Source organism: Anopheles coluzzii, chromosome 3, assembly GCF_943734685.1.
Source record: "Anopheles coluzzii chromosome 3, AcolN3, whole genome shotgun sequence".
Lineage (NCBI taxonomy): Eukaryota > Metazoa > Arthropoda > Insecta > Diptera > Culicidae > Anopheles > Anopheles coluzzii.
The window spans coordinates 21,722,023-21,748,509 of NC_064671.1; the positions used below are offsets into that span (position 1 = coordinate 21,722,023).

Here is a 26,487-nt window from a genome sequence, read left to right on the forward strand (position 1 = left end):
GGGCAACATTTCTCTCCATCTTCCAATATGTATCCATCATTGGGTGAAATTATAGCCTCCTCGACCCAAAATACTTTTTAACATATAAATTACACCAGCCTCTAGCTTCTACCCACCGCCGCTAGATGGCGTGCACGTCTACAAAAAATAGACTTGCGAGTATGGACAATTTCCCCCGGCCTTAACACAATTTTCGATAATTGTGATCGAACATTAGTTTGATTAGAACTCACCCTGTTTCGGTAAACATAAATTTACTGTTTGTTAATAAGATATAGCAACAAATGTTCTTACCACATTTATAATAACTTTTGCCTTATAGGAAATATTTAGCGGCATTTTAAAGGACGAATGAAGCTATCAAAAATGACCAAAACTAAAACAGTTGCAGGTATATAGCACGAACATTGGAATGAAGTGCAGCCCTCATTAAACTAATCAAAAACAAACAGAGGGCTTTAGTTGAGATCCTGTAAAACTCGAACGAATAACTCCTCAACCATATAGTAAATAATCTAAACCTTAAAATGTCATCATTATTATTGAGAAAACTCATTCACCATTTTGTTTTCCTTATACGTTATCGTATAGAAACGTAGCAGGGGCAGAATGTAATACTTTATTTTCATCGCACAAGTTCACTGGGGCAGTGCAGTGTCACATGAGAAAAGAAAACACAACGAGTTGTAACAAGAAACAGAGCACATGAAACTCAAAAACTTAAAGAAAAAGGTACAAATAAAGAAAGAAACAAGGACGAGAAAGAAGGAACAACAGTTCAATACGATGGAAAAGTAAAGTATTGCACACTGCTTCAATACTGATCGTTCGTGAAAAATTGCATTAACCTAACAGCTAGAATCAAACAGAACAAATCTGAGTCAATCGGAAAACGGTATTCCTTCAACGGGGCGTGTTGGTGGTTGCGCGCCACCCTTCTCTAGATTACGTGTGTGCGTGTGCATGAGTATTTATATAAAGGTAGGTGCATGTACGTGTACGTATGGCCTGAGTCGAGTCCTTTTATCATCACCGACAGTGATTATCGCGTCCCTGGCGGGTCCTCAGCGTGCGCGCGGATGGATCTTGCCCGGGAACTTGCACGCTTAACGGTGGTAGACGGCGTGCGAGAGGACGGGAGCGTGCGCCACCACTGGGGCGTGAGCGTAGACCGGGGCGTGCGAAACGTAGGCCGGGGCGTGCGAAACGTAGGCCGGAGCGTGCGAAACGTAGGCGGTGGCAGCCGGAGCGTGGTAGGCAACGGGAGCGTGAGCCACGGCAACGGCCGGAGCGTGGGCGACGGCGACGGTCGGCGCATGGTAGGCAACGTGGGCAACGGGAGCGGCGGCGACGGTCTTCACGACGGCAGCATCGGCAGACTTGCTGACGACGGCGTTGAATCCGTTCACCGGATCGGCCGTGTAGTCGACGGTACGACGGGTGCCATCGGGCTCAACGAGCGAGTACTGCAAGCGTTGGGTGGAAAGGTTTTATTTTTTAGTGGAAGGTTCAAGTGGGTGCGCAACTCCTGGAGTACCTACCTGACCCTGCACTACATCACCGTCGCGCGTCTCGTGCTGCTGCTTGTTGTCGCCGGTCAGCGAGTCCTGGACGTCGTAGCTGAAGCTGTACTGCGGGTGAGCATCGTACTCCTCAGTCTGTGGGAAGTGCGCCGGATAAACGGCAAAGAAACAGGGAATGAAGAAAATGGATAATGAACCGACCGATAAGAACTTCCATTGTAATTCCCATCCCCGTTGACACAGGGCGGTACAGTAGGTGTGAGCGTTACAGTTCAAGTAGAGAGCATTGCACACAAAGGTATTTTATATTTTCATAAAGCTACAATGTAAAGTACCTGGAGGTGTATGAGAGTAATAATTAATGTCACTTTTACTCAACTTATTGTGTTTTTTACATTTCACTTGCACTTGTAGGTTGTATTTATTAAATGGTGTATTAAAAGGCATTGCATACCTTTAGGCGTTTAAGTTATTCTTTCATAGCGAACTGAGCTATTATTGCAAAAATGGCCAAGGAATTGATTATTTACTCAATAATATTAAGTTAAATTGTTGCTTCTACTGAATGAAACATTAATGAGCACATTTCATCATCAAATAATACTTCGAAATCTTGCACTTCATTCATTACAAGTCAATTAAAGCAATCACGATCCACTAATCGATCGTCTGTCTACTTTGATTATCTTATTTAACGCCCTTTGCTGAACGATTCCCAAACGTAGCAAAGTATTCCACTCTTCTGAACGCGAGACAATCCGCAAGAAAACGTAAAGGTGACGGTGTAAATTAATTAAAAAACTTTCCAAACGAACAAACACTCACACCGGCCCAGCCCGTCCAACAGAACAATACCAGAACAAAGTTGTTCCGTTCATGTTGCGATGCAAATCAGGGAATGGGCTGAAAGAACAGGTAGACAGAGGAAGCATTTGGGAGGCAGTTTACTTTAGCTTACCTTTACGAGGGTGGCCGGAGCAGCGACTCCGATCGCGACCGAGTTGACACCGACGGCGACGGCGGCCAGAACAACGAATACCTGTTGCGCGGCGTTGGACGGGATGTAAATGTCAAAACCATCGAACGGTCGTTGTTTCGGACGAGAAAATAAAAGAAGAAGAGAGAAGATAATGAATGAAAAATAATGAAAATAAAAGGTTAACCAACAATGGTGACCGCTCGGGGGCTGTTTTCGATTCAGATTAACACGGAACACTTCGAAATGGTGGTGACAAGCTTTGGTTTGCTTTCTTTTGCACAGCTTCTCAGCTCAAGTGGTTGTGGTGGTTTTAATGTCGTGGAAAATGGAAACCATTTAACCGCACTTTAGTGTGAGGAAATATCCATTTCGACTCAGTGAGGTTATTTACTCTTCAGGCGAAAAAGACAACATCGTTCGCGGTAGAAAGGAGCGCAATTTCGGTACAAATACTGATGGTTGATGAACCGTCGATGGGAATGGTGTAGCATAAAATTTTATGTACTTTAAACATTGCCAAGCTGGTTCGGATTGGAAGCAGCTTTTTTCGGTTCAAAAAAGAGCAACAGTGTGGAACGGTCCGTAATCGTTCGAAACAATTGTTATTGCTCGTTGATGTTTGCTGCTGCCGAAACGTCAAACCATGTGCTGGGGAGTTTGGCAATTGCTGCCTGTTCCAGCCATTGATTGGACACGCCAGCAACATACCAATCGATGGAGCTCTGCGTTCCTTTTACACACCGAAAAGCTATCAGGCAACAAAATGGGTAACTGTCCTGCTGGCAGTAAGGTAAATAGCACAACAAAATCACTTTAAAAAAGGGATTTCTAATACTGCTACCCTTAGAGGGACCAAACATTGCACCAGCTGCTGCTACCGATACGGAAAACCGTTTTAATGGCGAGAAAGGTGGAGGAAACGACTGCTGCTTACTGTACAATTACAAAACTCTTGGGTGGTTTAATGGTTGGTGCTAAAGCGCTGAGGGGGGAAAGATTTCCCAAGAAATTGCTGTAAAGCAAGCAAATAATAGGTATTATTAAAACGACACGCAAAACCGTTTAATCGCTTGGGAACGCAATCGATGATGGTAGTTTGTAAAATTCGCCGAAATGCGAGGGAAGAGAAACTTTTGAAATACAAAAAAACTGCCCCCTCGTAGGGATATTTTCAACCCAGCAACTAACTTTCCAACGATTGTCACATCGAACGAAAGGGAAAGAACGAATGGCACGCAAAGAATTTTCTTGAAAAAGTTACGATTGACTAATTGACCAAGTTTTGTGACGGTCAGGCATTAGCCACAGCTTACACTTTTAAGCTGTTTTCAATAACCTACAGGGAAGAGTAGAAAAAATTGAGGGGCCTCAAAATGGCTTTGGAATTATGATGAACAAATTTAGGGGAAAATGAGTAGCAGACGGCTTCTTTTATTTCGGTAGTAGTAGCTTGTTCCAACACTGTTGCGATGCTTAGTTCATCGCAGTTTTTTATGGAATTAGCTCTGTTTTTGCTATTCTGGGGTGGTTAGAAATTGTAAAGTTTTAATCGACACTGTCATAGTAAGGACATTTTCGATCCAGCGCCACATCTGGTACACAATTTTACGGTGTTTCGTTCACAAACGACTGGCTTAACCCATTTTTCAACAGCAATAAATAAAGCTTTCGAAAATTTTGTTTGTTTGAAAGTAGTTTGAAGGTGCTTGATCCTCTTTTTCCCTTTCATTTTCTTCCATGAAACGTTGCGAAGAACGTAAAAAAGGTGAAATAAAACACGTTTTCTCTTTGCAGGACAGTTTCTTTACTGAATGGTCTGGTCAAAAAGCTCATTGAAAGTTTAAATTTATAAACTTTTGCCAGCGCTCAAAGCAAGCCTTGAAGGGACGCTTCAGCTGAAGGGAATGCCCACTCAAAGCAGCACTGCAGAGGAAAATCGCTTTGATGTAGTAAATAGTTTCCTTCCCTTGAAAGGTTGAGTGGATTTTGTTGTTATGATGATTTATTCCGTTTGTGCACTCTTTGCGTTCAATTTCTGTGACTAAATAAAAACAGAATACCTCGATAAAGTGTGCGAGTATTTGAAAAAAAAAAAACATAATCAAATCAATGCCAGAAAATTTATCGATTGGAAATTGAATATGCACCGAAAGGTTCGAGCTTTTTTTCCACCCTTCTCTGTTGTACGCACGCACAGAGAGAAGCGCAGAGAAACACGCTAAAATAAAACAAATTCCAATATTTAGCGGGCACTCGGATGGATGAGTGGATTAAACGCATCGTAGCGTAATGGGAATCGGAGCCCCCGGGACGCTTGAATATTGGCAAAGTGGGAAAGAAAAACAATCCACGCCAGCAATGTTTGGCCAGAGTATTAATTTACGACTACGCTTTGAACGCCCCAAAACACAGCAAAGGGGGAGGATTTTTGGAGGTTTTTTTTTATGTTTAAAGGTTCTCTGTTTTCTGATTTTTGATTACCATTCCTATCCGATCGACTGGCTTTCTTTTTTTGGGCTGGCTCTGATGCTCATTCGTTCGTGCGTACTTTTGGTAAGCAAACAGTGGGTAGTTTGCGTTTTCGCAATCGTTTTCATTTATGTGTAAAAGCGGTAAAAGGAAAAAAACAAGGATGAACACAATGGATACACACAAACACAAACTGCTACACAGTTTGGTAATTAAATTCATGTAACGATATAACCGGCTATCATCACAGTTTGTGGTGATGGTGAAAGCAAGCTTCACTCAGTTTTTCTTTCATTTTCCATAGGAAAAAAAAATTGGAAAAGTCTCCACTTCCGGTGTGGGAAGGTTGTCTACTAGGAGAAAATGAAAATCCTATCATTAGCATTTATGTCATCGATCCTTGTGTTCGGCTCGTCTAAATGGTAATTTCACTGAACCTTGGACTTTCGTCACTTTCTTGCTGCTTCGGTGAGCGATGGAGGAGAGCAACGCTGAGAAAAGCGAGGCTACAATGTCCTTGTACGTAAAAACCAAAAATTTCCACCCGACTGCCCGACAGGACGGTATTGTCACGGTTTCGACTTTCACAATTTATCATTACGTTGCGTCTGTCACATTTAATCAAAAGTGCTGCTTCACAAAAAAAGCCCCCTGAAAGTTAGCAGCAGCGACAGAAAATTGGTGATCACATTTACAGATGGAACAAAGGAACAAAATGCCAAAAAGCAGCAAAAAATACTTCTTCACGGACTTTTTTTTAAAGATCTTATCGAATTACTGTTTCCTTTGTGGTTGTGGTTTTCTCATTGACCCGCAAAGTGAATGAGCCAACGCAAATGGACGTGCGGTTTGCCTTCCCATGCGCGCCGTCTCGATGACTTGCATTCGAAGGGAAAGATTGAATCCCCTCTTACGGTTGCTTTTTCCCTCCTGCTGCCTGTGGTTGATTTGTGGCATCACACATCGAAGAACACATACACAAAATTCAAGTGTATTTGAGTGGAAATGGTTTGAAGAGGAAGTGGTTAGACCTGCCGGATTTATTCCCGAACACGGTTCTTAAAAGAGGATCTGCTCTCCTTATGAATACTCCTACCACAGACACACACACACACACTCAGCTCAGCTTGTATGTGGATGTAATAAAAGGATTATCAAGCGAGCGTGCGAGGATTACAGGTCCAAAGAAGTGGAAAGTTCAACTCGAGCTTTTCGGGGTTTTTTTTTTTTTGTTGTTGGTGCTCTTTGAGCTTCTCCAAAAAACGTGCAGATTTGAAGCTTGCAAAAAGGATTATAAAGCAACGTATGACACGAAGCTACTGTGCAAACTCGTTTCAAACAGACAACCAAGCGAAGGGATGTTTTTTTACGTCGAAGACGGCGAACGGAGTGCTTTCCGCAGAAGAAAAAAAATCACTCAAAAATATGAAGAGTGTTGAATTTTTGGAAACATTTTCAATAGAAAACTGAAAGCCTGGTGGAAGAGAGCGAGAACAAAATCGCAGATCCGAACGCGATGAAGATTCTCACCCTCCCCACCACCTTCCAGACGATCGATCGCGTATCAAAAGCCTGTATCAAAGGCTCACAAAAATCGCAGCTTTGCGTGATGGAACTGATTGGCCCATTGGCTACCAGCGAATCCAGCCCGGAGAACGCCAAAAGGGGAAACAATTGTGTAGCACGTGGCACCAAATTCCTCGTGATGTTTGCCGTTCACATTCAATTTGTGTAATCGAATTGTGTGTTGTGAGTGATGTGCATGTAGCCGTAGCCAGGAGGTAATTTATTGAGTTGTTTATGATCCGGTACTAGCGGAATGTGAGGCGTTTTGATTGAACTGTTGTTTTCCGCACACGCTGCTGCTGCTGTTATTGATGCAGATACTCTAACAAGCAAAGAGCACGGAAAGCATGCAACACACTCGTCATGCTTTCGCATTTTATTGGGGGAGATTATGGCGCATAATTGAGGAATAAATAATTCATCAACCATTGTTGGTGCGTTTGTGCTGGTAGGGCTCAGAATAGCAATGCTGAGGGTGAAACGAAAGTATTTCACCTGATTAGGGTGTATCTTGGTAATGGAACCTCATCAGAAGATTCTACTGTCTACTGGGCAAGGTGCGCACACACTCTATGGAGGCCATTACGCAACTGCCATTAGAGAAGAGGTCACCCAAGCGCATCATCAGCCCCTGCGAGCGGATATGGTAAGGACCGTAATGCTCCCGTTTATGGACGCGCGATGCTCCGAAATGACCAATCCGGAGTGTGCTATTCTTACCCAACCCCCGCCGGGGCTTGTCTGTTTCACTAAATCCTCGTGAAACCGTGCGACCAACCGTACATATTGATTGACTTGGTCTTATCCTTAGCCCGCACGGGAGCGATAGCAAAGCGCCCGAGAACAAGTGAAAGCATCCGCAAATGCCATTATCGAAATTCCCGCGCCACTGTTCGCGCTGACCGAAAATAGCACAAGACAAACTGCTCCCCTGAGAAGAAGGTTGGCTGGGTTTTATGACCTACCCCGTACTGCCACATTGCTCGATGATGAGCTAAAAATGTGATCTGCTTGCATGAGCGCTGGCGACACATTAGCACACATTAACCGTGAGTCTTGGGTATTAGCATTCTAGGGATTGGGAGGAAAGGATGGGGTAAAGAAGCTTAAAGCTGTGGTTGTGCTATAGCACTTGAAAGCGCTTTTTGGTGGAAAGTTATTCTCAAAAGGGAGTCTTAAATTTAATAGTTTAATGTGAACGTGTTCTGACATTGGGAATTTCGTCTCGATAGCTGCCTGAAGGACACCGGAAGCTTTGCTCTGTTGAACGGATGATGGGGGAGATGAGGTGCAAATGTACTCTGCAGCTTCGCAAACGAGCTTGCAACACACCAACCTCGGGGTTTACTCGGTAGCAGCTCATCTTGCTCGAAAGAGGACCCCGAACCAGGACCAAGGAGAGAATTAAATTCACTTCCCTTACCCATCTACCCAAGCATATCTTTACTCTCAAATAGCAAAGAAAATTGAAAAACACCCCGTTTCCGATGATGCCCTTTACTTGCCTTTTGCAGTATTTCTGCTGCAGCACCACCACGACCGATTGGCTATCCCAGTATTTTCGGCACAGCAAACGGTTGCGCTCCATTAGGGAGAAGATTTGTATCGAAACGAAGCGATTCGCTTTCGCCATCCATGACCCGAACCATTCCCAACAATCCCAAACGATCTCAACACAGCTCAAACTCCAAACACTGGTGGCAGGAGTGGTAGAGCAGGAAAAATAAAGAACCAAGTATTGCACTGCAATGTTTCCCTCCTCAGATCGATGATCGAAATAAATCGAATTCCATTACCCAACTGGATTGGGGGGTTGGGTTGTTCGGGTGCTTGGGTTTGATGTAAAAATAAAGCTCCGATTTGGATGGTGCAAATGTTTGTGCGAGTGAAAGCAAATAAACTCGGTGTGATGGAGCTGCTGTTTGTGGTTTCAACACTTCGCGGGCTTTTTTCTTTTTCTTTGCTTTGCTACTACAAAGATGAATGCAAGGATGTCGGTTGGGTTTCTGTTTCGCCGGCGGCGCTGTACGATTGTTCCCGATGTGGCCAGATTGCAAATTGCACACTTCGAGTTGAAAATTTCATTTCCATTCAGTAAAGCCGCTCGAACCCACCGAAAGCCTTTTCCGAAGTTCCGGGAAAAAAAACAGGTGCAATGTAGTTCGCCGTACATCCCGCCGTACTCCCACCAAGCGTTTGCGAAAGGAATTAAACCGACTGACTGGCTAAATGAGAGAGTGAAATTTTAATGAAGAAAGCACATCCCAGAAAGTTTACTGGCCCGCTTGCTCGACAAAAACCACCGGATGTACCCTGCCTTTAAGGGTACCCCCCACGATTCCCATCCACCGCCAGTCGATTGTTTGCTTGCCAGTCGGCGAATTCGCACCAAACCAATCTGCATAAAACAGAGCACGGGGAGAGCAGGGAGTGATCCGGCTTCGGGACAACCGGATTCCGGTATCCGCTTCGTCGCTTCTTATTCACCTTCCTCTTTATCCTTCCTGCACACAAACAGAGGAATCGGATTTGTGGGCAGCGTGTGGGAAAGCGTGTTTCCTTTCATCGATCGAGTCGGCATCAAGTTAACGACCGCACGCCGAAGGGGTAGCGAAAGGATGGTCTAGTGGAAAAGGTACGAGCGGCCTGCTGGAAAGTTTGATTAGGACGCCTCCCGAAATGGAATGGTGCAGCAGCGCCTTGCTGACTTCCTAATGAGCGCCTGCCAGTGCGAAATTGCTCTTTGTTCGTGGCGTGGAAAGTTGGCCAACTCTTGCTGAGTCTTTTTTAAAGATTCTAGTTTAATGCTAGAGATGTATTTTTGGAGTATTTAAAAGCATACTTTTAAAGCATTATTAAAGAAAAAATATCCTTATATTCGAAAACGCTCACAGTAAAACTCGCCCTTTCCTTGACACATGTCTCATCCGTTACGTATCAAAACGAAAAAAAAAACAATAAAAAAGGACCTCATCTAAAAAATGAACCGTCACAGTCGCACGTTTCCGTCCGGATTATCCTTCAATAAGTGACGGAACGGGCAAATGGTTCTGACTTCGCAAGGGACGGGAAGAAAAGCCATCCTTCGGCACGTCAGCGCCTTGACCTTTGCCCCCGTTGGGTCGAGCGACATTCAACGCTAATCCGACACTGATCTGTCGTGTTTTGGAATGCGTGTTGGTTAAATGAAAAATTCCACCAAATGAATGGCAGCAAAGCGGTCTCCGGACGGACGAAATCGAAAGCTGTACCGTGCTAAAGGCCACGGTCTGGTCCGGTCACGCCCACCCGGTGCGGTGCGTGTTTGGTGTTGTGAATTGTTATTATATTTACATTTTATACGTGTTCCGGTGCTTTTGGCTTATCCATAAGGAAACACTAAGCACCGCCGGTTTGGACAACGAGAAGCAACGTCCCCGGGGGTTTGGGGCATCCTTATCTTTGGGGCAGCGTCCCAAGCATTAACCTCAGAATGATTTATACACCGGCAGTGTTTTGTTGCCGGTTTCCCGTTTGCCAACGCTTAGTGCTGCACATTTGTCCTTTGTAAGCTTTTCGAGGGAGCAATAATTCTCACCGAGGGGAGGGATGAAACTAAGCAGCTGCAACTGATGCCGATATGCGGTGCAGGTGTGCGTCGGAACATGTAAAGGAATGCTCCTCCTTGCATGCCGCGGATAGTGAGCGTCCTGTTTAAATAATTATTTATCAACTCGAGAGCGCTTTCGCTGTGCACGGTGCAGCATCAGCACGGTTCTGGGAACGCGGCGGACATGTCAGGCTAGGTTTCACTGAATAATGCAGCTCATTTTGTGACGTCGAGAGGAAGTTTTCTCGCACCACTGCACCATAGAGTTAGAGAGAGAGAGAGAGAGAGAGAGAGAGAGCGCGGGGGGGGAAGGAAACTATTCTTAGGAAAGAGCGCAAGTAATCGGATTACTCAAAACGCCCTTGCAAAACGGGAAACGAGTTGTTGGAAGGCGGAGAAATTGGCATGCAGGAAGGTTTTAAATAAATTGATTTGAATTTCAAATACGACAGTGATTGTATTATGTGCTTTACTACAATTTGCAGTTTGTTAAAGTGTGAGTAGATTAAAGGCTGCTTTAGATGCATTACTTTCCAAGTCAATTTACTAGGATTGGTGAATTTTGTTGGAAGGTTTGCGCTTGTTATTATTTGAACTGACATTCCCTGCATAAAACTAATATTTTAATAGTCCTTTAAACTGTATTAAAATGCTCTATGTTGAACATTCAATGCCTCTTTGTATGTATCTACTCTATGATGTTGTTGTTCAAAACAAAAGGTTCCTTTTATACGACACATTACATCGTGAAGCGGAGCAGTCATGGTGGTTTAATGGCAAACGCATCGGCTTCTGTAGCGACCGGTTGTGGTTCTATTCTCATCTGAAATAGTTACTACAGGGACTCTCCCTTGTCCGTGGTTAATAATAACTATTATTCACGAAGCACTTTCTCAAGACCAAATTTGGTATGATCGTGCATTGGTACGAAAGAAGAACAACATATCGAAAAACACTTGTGAGATGCGTAGTGTAAAACAGTTTAGCGTTGAGGTTCCCCCCAAAATCCTCCAAACCCATAAAAAAAAGATTGTTTTCAAAGCACTGCTTGTTGCTTATCTTCCAACAACCCATCAAGACAGACACACGCAACACGCAACGCGAGAGCAACCACCTACTTTCCCACGCAATTTAGCTGCTTATTTATTTAAACTTACATTACATTCATTTGCATTTTTGCCTCACATCTGTTAGCAAAACACATTTCACGCGATGCGTTGGCCCGCTCGCTGAATCGCTCCAAAAAAAAAAAAACGCAAATTCAACCACGGGGAAGGAGCCGTTTCGGCGCGAAAACCAGTGCAAACCAAATCACCAACATCCCGCTCCCGTACGCACCACAAACACGCTCTAAATCACGTGAATGAAACGAAATTAGATTTCCTTCTCGAACGCTGCCTAGAGCGCCGCTGCTACTGCTGCTGTGCCAAAAAGCTCGAAGCATTGGCGTGTGGGATGACGTTTTTCCCCGATTTTGCACAGAAAGCCCAGAAAAAGGGCAAAACAAAAAAAAACAGATTAGGTAAAAATGGAAACGAAGGTGAGGACACAACTTTTCGCGCACCAAATTCCTGAACCGAGTGAGGGTTCCCGGTCGGTGCTGTGTTTTGCTTTTCCACTGCTGGTTCATGCTTCAACTTCAACTGTTTTCATTTGTTTCCATTTGACCAACTTTTTCGCTTCTAATCGGGTGCCGGCTTTGCTTGCTCCTCTTGAACAACAGCCGAAAAGTAGTAGACGAAGGAAGTGAAGCAGCCAACTTTTCAACATTGGATTTGTGTTTCCTTTACTTTTGCTCCCACGGCCTGTAGGACGGTGAGCAATCGACTTGCTCCCGGGAAGGATTTCGAATCAAAAACAAAACAAAAAATGAAAGGGTTTTCTTCCTTTTCATCGGTTCTGTTTGTCTCTATACTTTGCAGGCTGAATTTTTCAGCTCAACGACCACCCAAGGGTGCATGACTCGTTCGTATCAGCACGGATAAGCGGCAAACCTAAAGACACACTAGCACACACACACAGCGTGAAGACACTCGCGGAAAGAATGAGCCGCCGAGACTGACGGACACGATTCTCTTGACCTTTCGACCCTTCGCTTGACTGCACCACGAGCACCAATTGGACGAAAGAAAGTGAACCCTTTACCTTTGCGAACATTTTGTTTCTGTTGTTGTAGATGATGTTGTAGGAGGTTTGTAAAGCGCGATTGCACTCGGCACACGGTCGGACGGGACGGTGGACGGTTGTGAATGAATCGAAAGCAAACTACACTTTGATACCGTTTCGCTGCAATCGGCACACTTTATATACGGTGCGGCTGCAAGCGAACCTCTTTCGGGGCGTACGCACGCACGCACGCACGCTGATGGGGCGTAGTACGCAAGCGAAGGAAGCAGCAGCAGCAGCCCGAAGAGCAGGATAGCAGTAGCAGCAGCAAGCGACGAACCTGCGCCCCAATGCACTGCACTGTGTGCAGCGCGGTGGAAGGGCAGCTCATGGCAGTGCGTAAATGTCGCCCCGACGGTGTGTCACAAGGAAAGGGTGAACTCAGTGTGCTTTTGGGGGTGAGTTGAAGGGGAAGGGAGGAGTGTTGGATTGTGCATTCCGCGTACCGGGGCAGGCTCGTACGTGCGTACGCGCAAGACCCTTGACATGCGTAAGTTGCAAGTTCACCGTCTTTGCTTGGGCTGAGATGGGAGAGGGGATGTACCGCATCGCAACCGAAATCGGAACGCCACGTGTGTCGGGAGCGCTGCGTAGACGGCGTGTTTTGTCTCCCACGAGGCTTACACATGGTTTTGGGGCACAAGGAGGGGTTGTTAAAAGGGCAGCAGGATCATGTGGTTTGATTTGGGGCGATCGTTTTGGCATTGGAAAAAAACGACAACTAAATTGCATTATCATCCTAGTCGGGTAGCATTAATCATAGAATATAATGCACTGCAACCTTCTGGAGAGGAGGGAGGCCGAAAGGGTCTATTAAAAGGGTCATTGCGTGACGGTGGGAAATTTGGGTCGAAATTGAATGGAATCAAATTAATGGAAATGAAACAAACTCCAGATAGCGTAGATGATCTTCATGGTCAGCAGTAAGATCAGGAGTGTAATTCATATGAGCCTGTATGGTGAAATTATGTTGAGAATATGCGATATACCTTGGTGCAAAGATACGTTCAATAGGTTGGCGTATTGACCTTGGTACTCATATGTATTTTTGATTGCTTTGATTGCTAAAGCGAACTTAAACTAGGTGTTGAATTAAGATAACACTCTAAGATATGGGTTTTTTTTCTCTCCGATTAATGAGGTTTTTTCCTCAAAAAAAGTAGAAATAGATAACAAGAAAGGTTTGCAATTTTCCTGATAAGATCTTCTATCCAAAAATCCAAATTTAGAAGTCTAGAAATGAAATGAAACATGAAATGAAAGTGAAATGATAAAACATTTGTTCTTCTTCTTCTTTTTCTTCTTCTTTGGCACAACAACCATTGTTGGTCAAAGCCTGCCAGTAATACTAGTGGGATTGGCTTTCGGTGTCTTATTGATTACCCATAGCCTAATCGTAAGATTAGTAAGTCCTACTTGTGGGAGCATGGCCAATTCGGGGCTGGAACCCTTGCCGGGCATGTTGTTAAGTGGGCAAAAAATGTCACAATAAACAGTTAAATTTATATCGGTGATAGCCTTTACCAGTAGTTATTCTGTGTACGATTTTAGATAAGAGATTAAAAAAATTCTCTAGCAACTCTGCATTTAGATGCTTTATATTTAACAGTAGAAGTCGGATGTACACATTTTTCGATCTAATAGTCTGATAGTGGTCGAATAGTAGTCAGATAGTAGTTCAAATTGTCAGATTCTATGACAAAAAAACATTTGTGAATTATGGGAGTCAATTTCTTTGATTTGATTTATGTATTTGATATTCGTATTTATTGAATTGAGTCATTTGCCCACAACGAGCCTACATAACCATACATAACACTGATTCATCAATGTTATCCTGTCAATAAGCTAACTGATGCTAGTCAAGTGTGATACGTTGAATAGGCTAAGATGTTTCTTAGAAAATTAAGAAAATAATCATATTTTCAAACGCTTTTTACGATCTTTGATCATACGATCTAATCATCGATCAACCAGCAAGTCAATTAAACGAGTCGAAGACTAACTGCCTTGAAAACTGGTGACTTTTTAACATAAAATTGATGTTTCAAGAAAAGCATTTCATTAAGCAGATTATGCACATAACTTAATTACATCAAACGTTTATTTTGATCATCTTTGCTGTAGAAAACGTCTACCAAAACAAATTCCTTCCAGCAATGGTTGGTCAACAGACCTGTAAAGTTTACTACAGAGTCAACGGTTGTTGCAATATGCAGCACAGTCGGACGATCTCGCACCAAAAACCGTATCACCGGGAATTTCCCAAGCCAAGTTCTGCCTCCCTCCCCCCATCTCACACACACACACATTCATCACACAAACACCACGCTTGGGCGAAGCCCCCTGACGGACGACAGCCGTGCCGTGAAAGATTCAAAGCATTTTGCTGCCGCTAGAAGGGAGGTCATAGCGGCGCTTGAAAATGCCGGCAGTGCTTCAACGGCTCTACTGTTTCTCCTCCCCCCTCGTTTGACACGGTGGGGCCACGTCGACGATGGGGGGGGGGGGAGAGGTGATAAATCAAACAGCATTTTCCACCGAAAGCAACCCCGCAAAAGGCCACAAAAGGATATGGAATGAGCAGAGGAGGAAGCAGAAAGGAGGGGAGTAGCAGTGAACATTAAAACGACTGCAGAAGCTTGTGCACTGGCTTGTGCACGTGGTACTGCAGTGCTCTCCACAGACCAGTGAGATATGTGGCGAGGTGTTCAATTATGAGTGCTATTCAATGAACAATCATACGACAATGCGACACTTTATGAATAAGTGGCACTGTCTGCTAGCGCGCGGGAAGTAGTTTGTAAAGGGTGGTGTGGTGTAAAGTTCAGGTTCACCAGGTTTGGTGTCTTTTTTGTGAGTTGTTTTTGGGGTGGAGCTTTTCTACAGTCCTGCTCAAGCTTCCGTTCAAGGTGGACAGATTTAGGGCGCACGATATTAATAGACAGCTTACTTGTGTTGTATTAAAAAAAACCTTCATCCTTTGTTCCTTTGGTCGGTTTGCTGCTTACGTAAAGCTTCTTACAATTGGAGAAGAGCAGAACAATGAATGGTGGAATTAAGGATTAGTTTCGTTTGCAAAATTGCTCGCAAGATTAGCTGGGAATTGATTTTTACATTACAATAAAAGGCAGACATTACACAGCAGAATACCAGGAACTCTTTCCGGGCCCACATAGGAACGGCTTTCGTCCAGCATCCCTGACTCCCCCGTTTTCGTTCTCTCGTTTCCATCCTCTACGTGACCTTTCCGCGAGTTAAGCTCCATCAGAAGTGCACCATCGTTTCGTGTGCACAATACGGCGGTAGAATTTAAATTGCTTGCTTTGCTCTTACCCTACGCCGCAAGGGCTCTGCATGTGTGTCCCAGTGCCAGAGCAGCCCCCGGTAGAGAAAAGTCATTTGTCGTGGTAAAGTGCCGTCAGTTGCGTGGTGCTTTTGTGTGCCCGCTGCCAAGGAGCAGTAAGGGCACGCGCCACATGTGGGCTTGGGCTTTGAAGCGCGCGCGCGCGAAAGGTGGCAAATATTTGCACTAACTTGCACGGTTCCACCCTGCCCCAGCAGAATGGGGTTTGTTGGTACAGCATCCCACGTCCACGCCGGATGATGGCGACGGCGAATGGTGATGATGGGCACGTCGGTGCACCATGCACATCATGTCAGCAGAATGCGCTACGGTTGGCGCTGCTGATTGATTCGTCAGCTGACAGGGTGCTGAAATTCGATGCCCGAGCAACATAAATGCATTTCATTAGCGAAAAACTCGGGCGTACCTGGCGTACGTCTCTTTTTTGTACTGTCGGTCGTTCTTTTGCTCTCCTCCCCACCCCTGGATGATGTCATTCTAAGGCTGTTGTTTAGGTTTGCCCTTTAATAATAATGAACTTGTTTGTTTTGTAATGATGATGAGTAGGAATGGCGAAGGGAACGGTTTGTATGCACGCTAATTGTGGTAATGTTTGGGGATAGTGGAGCTGGGAACGAGAGTAATTTAATATGTTACATGCAGTTACGTGCAATTATAGTAAATTGGTTACAGATCGATGTTGTTTTATTTGAAATTTAGGATGTTTTATTTGTACATATGAACATATTATGCTTTTAAGGCCTTTAATTTTTGGTAGTTAATCTAAAATGACATACTAGCATACCTGATCGTGTTGCATTTTCGTCTAAATCTGCACCGTTAAGATACAATGAATGATAGAAAATACTGATAAGACTATTAATTTTAAAGTTTAAAAAATCAATAACCTACATAGATCAGCTGAAATGAAACATAAACAACAAGAAATTAATACTATCAACAACAAATGCGATAATATCCTTAATACATCAAAAATAAAACAAAAAAGAGAAATGATGATTTTGAACGCCAAGGCTGACTAAAAAAACTAGCGATCATACAATCAAAATTGCAAAACAATTGCACTCTTTTGTCATATTTTCAATGATAGTAGTCAGATTTGCTCTTAGAACAGATGTTAATTAAAGTGAACCATTTTATTAATGTTGGTTTGCAGTTGTTTTCGTAGTAAAGACACCTAACCTCTTATGATTTATGTTTTCCTTCAGAAGATACGATCGATGTTCACTCATACTTAAATAAAGCAAGAGAAATCATAGTTCATAATTCAGTCAAGAAAACATGTGATATTAAGATGTTAAGGTTTATCCCGACCTGTTAACGTTCATAAAATACGTTTGCATCAACACAAAAACAAAGATGCAGAACGTATAAATACAATCAATTAAGAAACATCAATACGTTCCAAATGTTCCAAATCATCTTCATACAACACTCTTTTTCTACTACTTGCACCGAACGATCGGAAATGCATTAATTACTATGTGCACAACTTACACTTTAAACCTTTCGCAACCAACGCCAAGGTGTGTGTGTTTTGACTGCTAAACACCCGTTTTACTTAGACGCATTTTGCACCCACCGGCGCCCTACTGACATCAATACAATTAACGCTCCAATAGCGCAATGATGCCCCTCGGTGGCAAAAAAAAATGGCCAACCCTGTCACTGGCTGACTGTTTGTCGGCTTAGAAATATGATCCCCGGCAGGTGTTTGGCTTAGCCGGTGCGCTACACCAAGCCGCCCGGTTTCGGATTAAAGGCGTTGAGCGGGCGCTAAGCTGCACTGCCGTCGGGCCAGCCGCGGGAGATCATAACCGATTAGCGGTAGCGACAGGCCGGGGACACACGCACACATACAAATACAACCGGATGATGGATCTATGATCCGCTCGCAAATGGAGCGCTATCCGACGGCCAGCGTATCGCGCGTTCTGGTACGTTTGGTCGCGGTAAGCGCAACATTATGCAATTGGCGTTGATGGCTGCCAGCGCTGGCTGGCTGGTGGGATCGAAGAAACCTGATTGATTAGTGTTTGGCCGGTGGAGATTGTAAACCTGTTCGGGTGACACATCCGTCCGATCAAACTAGAACGGGAGTGCATTCATTACAATGTTTGCTTAACAATTTCGGACCGAAATTCGAGCTGGCTGTTTACACTGGAGGGAAACATTGAGTTTAAATAAAATATTAACACTTTGTTGGGTACGATTCAAGCAGCAAACACCTATCGATCGATCACCTTCTCCCTGCACCGGTCGTCCTTATCAAAAATGCATCCATCAAGGCACCTCGGCACCTTGTGCGCTGTGTTGCTATCTTAGGGCGGGAAACAACTTGACTTTGCCAACACTTCGTCAACACTTTGCCAGCACAACCAGCCACGCCAAAGGGGAAGTAATTGCACACGGTGTAAGTGCATTCAAACGGTGACCTTCGTACGATGCAGCGCGGGTACCGCGCTGGCATGGGAAAAATTGCACCCTGGCACGCTTACACACACAACCGTTGATGACCTTATCAAGAGAGACCTCCGATTTTCCTTTCGTGGCCGATCGACAAAAGGTGAATTGATTTTTTATTGGCCGCTGTCCAAAAGCTTGCGATGCGGGTTGCTGGTGGGAAAATCCAACCCAACGATGCCCTTTTTCGTGTTTGGAATGATTCACCGTACAGTGCGAGTGTGTGCTTTAATCTTGATCGCGTGGATGGGTGGAACAAGTTTACCACATGTGCCTCCAATTGCGTCAGCGGGGCAAAGCAGAGATGGAAGACTCTCTGCTTGTCCGTTTTCTTTCCGTCGTTTGCTGCCCATGGAACAATGAACAAGTGGATGAAAACAAATGCAATATGACAAATCACTATCCTGCGGAGCGCGCGAGCGAGCAATTTCATTCAATCAGGTGAAAATTTCGACAATTTTTCATCTCCAACTCCAAAATTGAATGGGTGTCGCTGGCGTACCGGACCTGGTGGCCTGGCGTGGGGCGTGGTAACGCTTAACGATGGGCTATTAAAACTGATCCGCCATCCGTACCATTGTGTGGGCTGCCTTCCCGAAAACGGTGCCTCGTGGCCATTAATAAAGTGTTTAAGGATCCAGCAGGCATCGGTACGGTTGCTATGGCACGGGATTCAATATCAATTTTTAAGCCTGTTTGAATTCTTAGGCGTCCAGGGTCAGGTTCATTGGGTGCGCAGCTATGTGAACCGTGAATGTTGGCAGGCTCAATGGCCCATGAAATGCTACGCATTTTATTGGGCAGCAGGGAGGGCTGTTCGGGTGTCCTTCCTCATCACACTTTAATTGATGCGTTTTATTAGCAATTTAATGTGAGGTGATGGTTGCCGTTTTTTTTTTTTGGTGTTCAGCAGACTTTTGTACCTATCTTTGATGTTTTGAGGAGCAAAAGGGAACTGTGAACGAATGTTAATCCGGTGGAACATTGGGACGCATTATTAATAATACGAAACGGTTGAAAAATGATGGTAGCAGAAGGTTTTGATGAGGAATCATTAAACATAGCGTGAATTAATAATCTTCCTTTTATGTTGCGTGACTTTTGTGACTTTATTTGCAATGAAGTCGAGCGAAATTGACGAGTTCATTTCTGTTTTCTACAAGCTGCAACAAAAAAACCCAACATTTTTATCTTTTTGTTGTTGAAATTTCTCTTTGATGCTGTCCTTAAGATGTAGAAGGTTCATCTGAAAAAATGGTACACATGATAAAATTAAGTCTACAATATATAAGTAAATATTGAGACTTCCTTCAAGCCATATGCAGACTCATTTAATGCATTCAAAACTATTTTTCTTCAAACACTACATGCTGATGGTATTGTTATGTCAATAATTATGAACCATATGCACCTTTCCATCATCGACCTTACAAAATTCTTTTGATCTATATACCTCTATAAAAGAGTATATAGAATATATATATATACTCTATATACCTTTTTTCAACAAGAAAACTTGTTTTGAGTCGTTACTATATCATAAATATTGAGAAGGATGTAGTAATCGCATACAATCATATTGCTAAACAACGACATGATTTCATAATGCCTTCAATTTCTACCCTTCATGATGCACCGACTTTCACCTGTATCTTGGATGTAAGTGCAACTGCTATGATAAATGTTAACATTGTCGTTTACATACCATGCAATGCAACAGTACATCAGCTTCAAAGGTACATTCCTGGAAGTAAGTCTTAACTTCAAAATGAATATTGCAGGAGACGGTAGCTTCGTGGTCCCATAATCTCGCTCTGTTGTTTGCTCAGTTCTGCAGTACTTGTGCTTACTTTAGAGCTTACCTGCTCCTATTTATTGTGGGCCTTAAAATCCCCAACCTTTCTGTTGGCATATGCAAGCATGCACCATCCTATCCGCTGAGTCGTCCTGGCCCTTTGCAGTTGCACTCAGTGCATAATGTAAATTACTAATATGGTCTTGCAATAACGTACTCATTCGTTATAATACAACAATAAAGTAATATTAACAATGTGCTGTTGTCTTGTACAACTTATTCCAATCCCGTACCATCGTGAAGTAAAATGCAGATTATATTTCCCATTTGAGATGGGACCTCTTACAAAATCGATCGATAAATAAAATAAAAATACAATAAACTGTGAAGATGTATTCAACCACAGTTCAAAATGATCTTAATAGTGATGACTTAAACATAAAAAAGTATAGCTGTTTTTTTGTAAAGTAACTGTGAAAAGAATACGAAGAGGTATGAGTGGTACGAGAGGACAGATCATCTGTATCCGAGCCAGCTTCTCCGACGACTCTTAACAAGCCACTTGATTTAGTCTCAACAATGTGGCAGGACTGAAGGACCCAATCGACAACAATCAAGATGAGGTTAAGAGGCAAAAGTTAGTCGCTCAAGCCTGTGCAGGAACCAAAAGAAGGAAACAATGGGCTTATTTTACTCACCGAAACAAAGACTACACCACATAATGAGAACTATAGCTAAGAATTGTGAAAAATATCATTGCAGCATTAACTGACTTCTTTTGATTGCCTTTTTATGCTCTTCAAAATACACACGAAGAAGTTCAAATGTTCATTCTTTAACCATCATATCACACGGACTCATAATCACACGCATCATTAAGCATGTTAATCGACTGGGGAATTACATTTTCTTCGTTTTCTTTTCACTGTTTGTCTCTCTGTCTATCGCGCGTTTTGCAACCCGTACCGTAAGCATACCGGTCAATTGAAATGGACGGAACCATCGTGCGCGTAATGCACTCGGAAATGGGAAAATCTCGTTACCGCTTCGGCGAACGATCCTCCGGTCAAGATAATACGCTCCTACGGCAGGATTCAAATAGCAGGAGCAGAAATGCGAAGTAGCGCTAGAATGTGGTAGAATTCAACGAATGCGAGAACCACCGACACACCAACAGAGCACGCATCTTGCTCGCTTTCTCGCGCGGCACAGTAAGGAACCACGGACCGGGACCGGGTAATGATATGCGCCACCGTGAAATAACATTAATCAAAATCTGCTTCCTCACGTGGTTCCTTTCCCACTCGCACCCGCTCCAACCCCGTTGTTGGTTTGATTGAACGGCTTGAAAATTCATCTTGACAGATCAAGATAGGTTCAGCTGACGAAGGGAGCTTTCAGAAGCGGACGAAGCCCTTGCGGCAGCGGTTGTACCCGCGACACACCGGTCCCTGGACAACATATTCAGACAGCCCAGACCCAGGCTGTCATGACATGTGCGTTTTCGTGTTCGTTCCATAGCGCGAGGGCAGAGAATGACACAGATTTGCTTTGTTTCTTCAAGCCCCGTGCGTTTCGGCGGTGTTGCCCTTTTCGGTTACCTACAGATCGCATCGATCGTGCGATCGATTAGGCTTACAACTTAATTTTCAACCACAATGCCCCTAATGCGCTTATGACATAGTTTGGGTTTGCTTACCAACAAAATTGCATGTCACCAGCAGGTTCCCAAAAACCCCGGCCCCGGTTGCCCTTAACAAACGCACTCCCGCAGGTCATAGGGCGATGGGGGTTGACCGATATTTGTGTTCCTCAAAAACATTATAACCCACAGCAAAATCACCACCCGCGAGATGCAGGTGCCCTTCGCCGTCTGGAGGTCCAATGCATAGGTTCGCGTGGACGTGTGTGTGTGTGTCTGCAGACATTGTCAAGTTTGGCCTTTAATCGAATCGAACTTTCCAAACGACATCAATCAAACAATAAAAATACACGGCTGCGAGTGCACGCAATCTTGGTTTTCTTGGGGAAGCTATGTTTCATCACCAACGGCGCACTGGCCGGTTTTAAAGTGAGTGATCGATTCGGGTGCAGTGTGGCAGGGCCGAGCCCTTCAGCTTTTCGGCTGGCGTGCACACATTAGCAGGGCCGTTGTTTAAGGATGACTTTCGATTTCTACGCCGTTTTTGATACGCACTAAGCACGCGCAATGTACGCCATTAGAGACAAATGGGAGGATAAATGAGTGAACGAACAGTGAACTGCACTGTTGAGTAATTGATCATCTGTGTTTTCTGGTTCCTGCAGGCGGAATGGATTAGCGTGTTGTTGAATCAGGGTTACGGTGAGAACTTGACACTATTTGCCGGCTGGTTGGTTAGATGCGGAATGTAAAGGAGATGTGTATGCTTGTGTCTGTATGGTGTAAATGATTGATGGCTATTTTGTAGCTGGATAGTGACGGTGAGATAAACTACATGTTTTCTAAATTATGGTAATGGGAACAAAACAAGTATTATTTCGTGTACCTTGTTTGCATTTATTTTTGGGGTTTTGATACTGGGAAGATGTTGGGAGAAAAAAAATGTACCAGGTCAAGGAAAAACAACTTTATTATTGATTAAGTTTTGAATTTTTCACTTTTGTAGCTTCATTTGTTTAAAATAAAGTCTCTAATGAACTTTTCTTAATTTATTTTGCATTTATATATATTTATATTTCTAAATATTGACATCCTTCCAGCGTATCTTGGATCGCTTTTTACGACTAAACCTAACTAACTCAAATCTTCCTCCAATCTGCAGACATTCAACCAATACTTCACTTTTGATATGACTCTGTTTCGCGGAATTCAGTTTATTAACTTGGTTCCTCGTTTACCGCTGAGAAAAGTTCAGCGTTAGGCCGAGAAGTGTGCTTATGTGTGTGTTTCATACAAGGAAAGTATCAAGAACTTCTAGCTACTTCTGTTATCGACGTTTTCCCATGAATTGTGTAACTATTTTGGATATTTTATTTCATCTTCGTAGCAAAATGACTGAACAAAACTTGGTTATTTAACCAAAACGGGTTTTATAATATCAGTATTCCGCTTCCGGCCCGTTATGTTTTTATTTGCTCTCTTTTGCAACCTGCTAATCTTTACGCCGTGGTTTGTGCTAAAAAATAAATCACTCGACAACGGGCTGAAAATGTGTCGCAAATTAGCAGCTTATTCAAAATGCTGTGAAATACGACTCAAAATTCCTATCGCCCAGCTGCTACCTAATCCTGCAAAAGAAGGAGAGCATCTCTATTAGTCCTTCATTTTGCCGGGGTTTTTTTTATATTTTACCTTTTTTGTCACTTTCTTCTGTACCATGAAAACGTGCGAAAGCGCTGGAATAACGAAACGAGCGAAAACCCAGCAATTCAACACACACACACAAAATGCAAAAAGGGGGAAAAAACGAACTGCCACATCCCGCAAAGTAGCACGAAATCCGACGCTACTAATTATGTCCGATGAAAAGGAACGAAAACGTTCGGGCAGGGCGTTCAGGGCTGGGTCGTCCGATGGTGTGTGTAGTCGTAGTCCAATGCATCATATCTCCCACCTCTTTTGCGAACAAGATGCAAATGATGTTCGCGGGACTCACGAAAGTGTCGTCCGATTTTTGCCGACTGAACAGAACTTTTAAGTGACATAATTAGCATTTTGCTGACGGCAATTTAGCGCACAAAATGGACGAGAGTGTTCGCTCTGCCTACGGTCTTTAGCGAACAGCATGGAAAATGGAGCATTGACTGCGCTGTGTGAGGTGCAGGAAATGAAAGAAAAAGGGGGCTGAGTAGGAAAAATCCTTTCCTTTTCGAGAAGGAAAGCGAATCATTACGATTCGATGCAAGGGTGGCAGAATAATGGAGTGAAAAAAATGAAGATTTCTGTGAGGATCTGGATGCTTGATGAACAGGCAAAAAAAGGGGGTATTGGAGTGCTGAGCACTCCAGTTTAATGAATATTTAGCTCACTTAAAATGAGCTTCCATTTTTAACAACACACAAATAGATCATCACCTTAAAGCGTATTCTTTTCTAACACACTCCCTTCACCATAAAAAATTGGAACTTCTCTTACCTAAGTCATTAGTAAACCGAACCAAAGCGGCGTGTCCTTAAACGGGGCGCCAAAGCGATGCTAATCAAATTAACCTTAGCACAATAAAATCCAATTACAACAAGTGTTCCCGGGGCACTCGACAGGGATCATCTACAGATTTCACGCACAACGGAGCATCCGTCCTAGCCCTCCCTGGAGGTGATAATATGCTGTAATTATGATCAAGCGCCTGTGTTGATGTGGACCAACTTCTTCTCCTCTAGGGTGCTGTAGGCGGGCCACCAACGAGATCTGCTTGCGTATGGATTAATACTATTATCATTATGTGTTAGCGGTAGTCGGCTCGTCTAATCGTGGCCCGAGTGGATGAAACTTCTTCGAGTGGTACCGTACGATAAACAAAAGAAAATCACATCATGTCATTGCATGAAACACGAAACAAGTAGGTAAAGGTTAGAGTGCTGTTGTTTGGACGGAAACTCATCTAAACCCGCTCTGTATAAAAACTTGTCCAGGTCTTCATTATTCAACGTTTAACGACACTAAAGAGAGAGAGGGAGAGCGAGTAAGATAGAGACAGCAAGAAGATAAACGCTTGGTGATTTAATTAAGCGAGCTTTAACAAGTCTTCACACTGCAAGTCTAAGGGGTAGTACGTACACAGCATCTCACGGTGCTCCAAATTTGACTAGCATCAAATGGCACTTGCACATCAGATAGGAAAAGTTTCGTGTTGCTTTTGTTTTCGGTGCACCTAACGGATGGTGACAGGGACCGTTTTCCTTTTACCTCTCTCTCTCTCTCTCTCTCTCTCTCTCTCTCTCTCTCTCTCTCCTCCCGTCTCTCTTCGAACTTGGATTGGGTTAGCTTCTCGGAAAGTTTGTTTAATTGGAAAACTTTAATCTCTACTCTACCGAGCAGCTAGGTAGGAAATGAGGAAAATTTGTGAATACAATACAATACCGATGGAGGAAGTGAAATGTTTTGTGGAATGTTTTGGCAGGAGTTGAAACAGTGCAGGACTCGAGGAGAGGGCAAAACGAAATTCCGTGGTGGGAAATAGGTATGCAACAGATCGCCTTGAGGCCGGAGCCGTTGAGAGCTGTGCAAGGAAACAGTGCAATGCGTGTGGAAATAAATCATTTGTTGTGGAGTTAACTGAGCAGTTAGTTGTTGTTAGTAGATTGTTTTGGTGATGAAGTTATTAAAGCCGTTGATATCTTTTCGTGCAAACCTCTTTAAGGACGACGATGCATTTTCTGTCAACGTCATCAAATAGCATTTTTCTGCTTATACTTTGTGGATAGAAACTATGTTCATCTTATTGGGGTTAATTCCATCCACTTGACCGGTGCAGTTGCAGCCATTGAACACAAGAAGAGGTAATCCACCTTTGGGATTACTGCTCCAAGACATTGACTAGCAAAATACTCTTGGGTGGTCAGAACATTCACTGATTACAGGCTTTCCCACCATTTATTGGTTTGTTCTCGTATTTTTTTGAGCTCGTCTCACGATTTATTCACAGTTTCCCATAGATTTATGGTTCGTTCCCACGATTTAATAGTATCGTCCCATTTTAAATCAATACAATTGAACCAAAACATGCTGAGAAACGCCCAATAAATCGTAGGAGTACACCAAACTATATGAGAAGCATCCAAAAATTTTCGGGAAACAACCAAAAATCCTTGCGAAACCTTGTAAGCCTTACTCCAGAAGGAAATGCTTTTGTCTTCATAGTAGTATTGAATTAGCTGAAAACAATATATAATATGATACGTTCTCAACACAAATCATATTATTGACAGTGCTTGGTCCTAGGATCTACCAAATACAGATAGAATGTTTCCAAAAACAAATCCGTATACTTTTCTTCTGTGTTGTTTGTATATACTTTTTTGTATCAGAGGTTTTTAACTTTCAACGCTAATGTTTATTTAGAAATGGAATTTAAATTTCGTTGAATTAATAATACTTTATTGTACAGCTTGTTACTTCTTCTTCTTCTTCTTCTTCTTCTTCTTCTTCTTCTTCTTCTTCTTCTTCTTCTTCTTCTTCTTCTTCTTCTTCTTCTTCTTCTTCTTCTTCTTCTTCTTCTTCTTCTTCTTCTTCTTCTTCTTCTTCTTCTTCTTCTTCTTCTTCTTCTTCTTCTTCTTCTTCTTCTTCTTCTTCTTCTTCTTCTTCTTCTTCTTCTTCTTCTTCTTCTTCTTCTTCTTCTTCTTCTTCTTCTTCTTCTTCTTCTTCTTCTTCTTCTTCTTCTTCTTCTTCTTCTTCTTCTTCTTCTTCTTCTTCTTCTTCTTCTTCTTCTTCTTCTTCTGGCTCAACAAACGTTGTCGGTCAAGGCCTGCCTGTACCACTTGTGGGGTTGGCTTTCAATGACTTTTGATAGTCTCGATATTGATAGCTTGATTATTTCGAATCGGCTTAGCTGTACCAAATTTAAAGATAAATAATTATCGTATGAAATT

The 26,487-nt window shown here is 43.2% G+C and overlaps 2 protein-coding genes across 3 annotated transcripts in view; one reads left to right on the forward strand and one right to left on the reverse strand.

Annotated features, from left to right (window-relative positions):
- Positions 1-26,487, forward strand: part of LOC120956599 (dual specificity calcium/calmodulin-dependent 3',5'-cyclic nucleotide phosphodiesterase 1-like) — a 267,302-nt gene that overhangs the window by 4,309 nt on the left and 236,506 nt on the right. The window lies entirely within an intron of this gene.
- Positions 563-12,413, reverse strand: LOC120956606 (larval cuticle protein A2B-like). The gene is made up of 4 exons (XM_040378227.2): positions 12,272-12,413; positions 2,482-2,562; positions 1,542-1,658; positions 563-1,466 (listed from the first exon to the last, which is right to left on the reverse strand). Exons 1-4 carry the CDS (start codon positions 12,281-12,283, stop codon positions 1,107-1,109), a joined length of 570 nt encoding a protein of 189 aa, XP_040234161.1. The 5' UTR covers positions 12,284-12,413; the 3' UTR covers positions 563-1,106.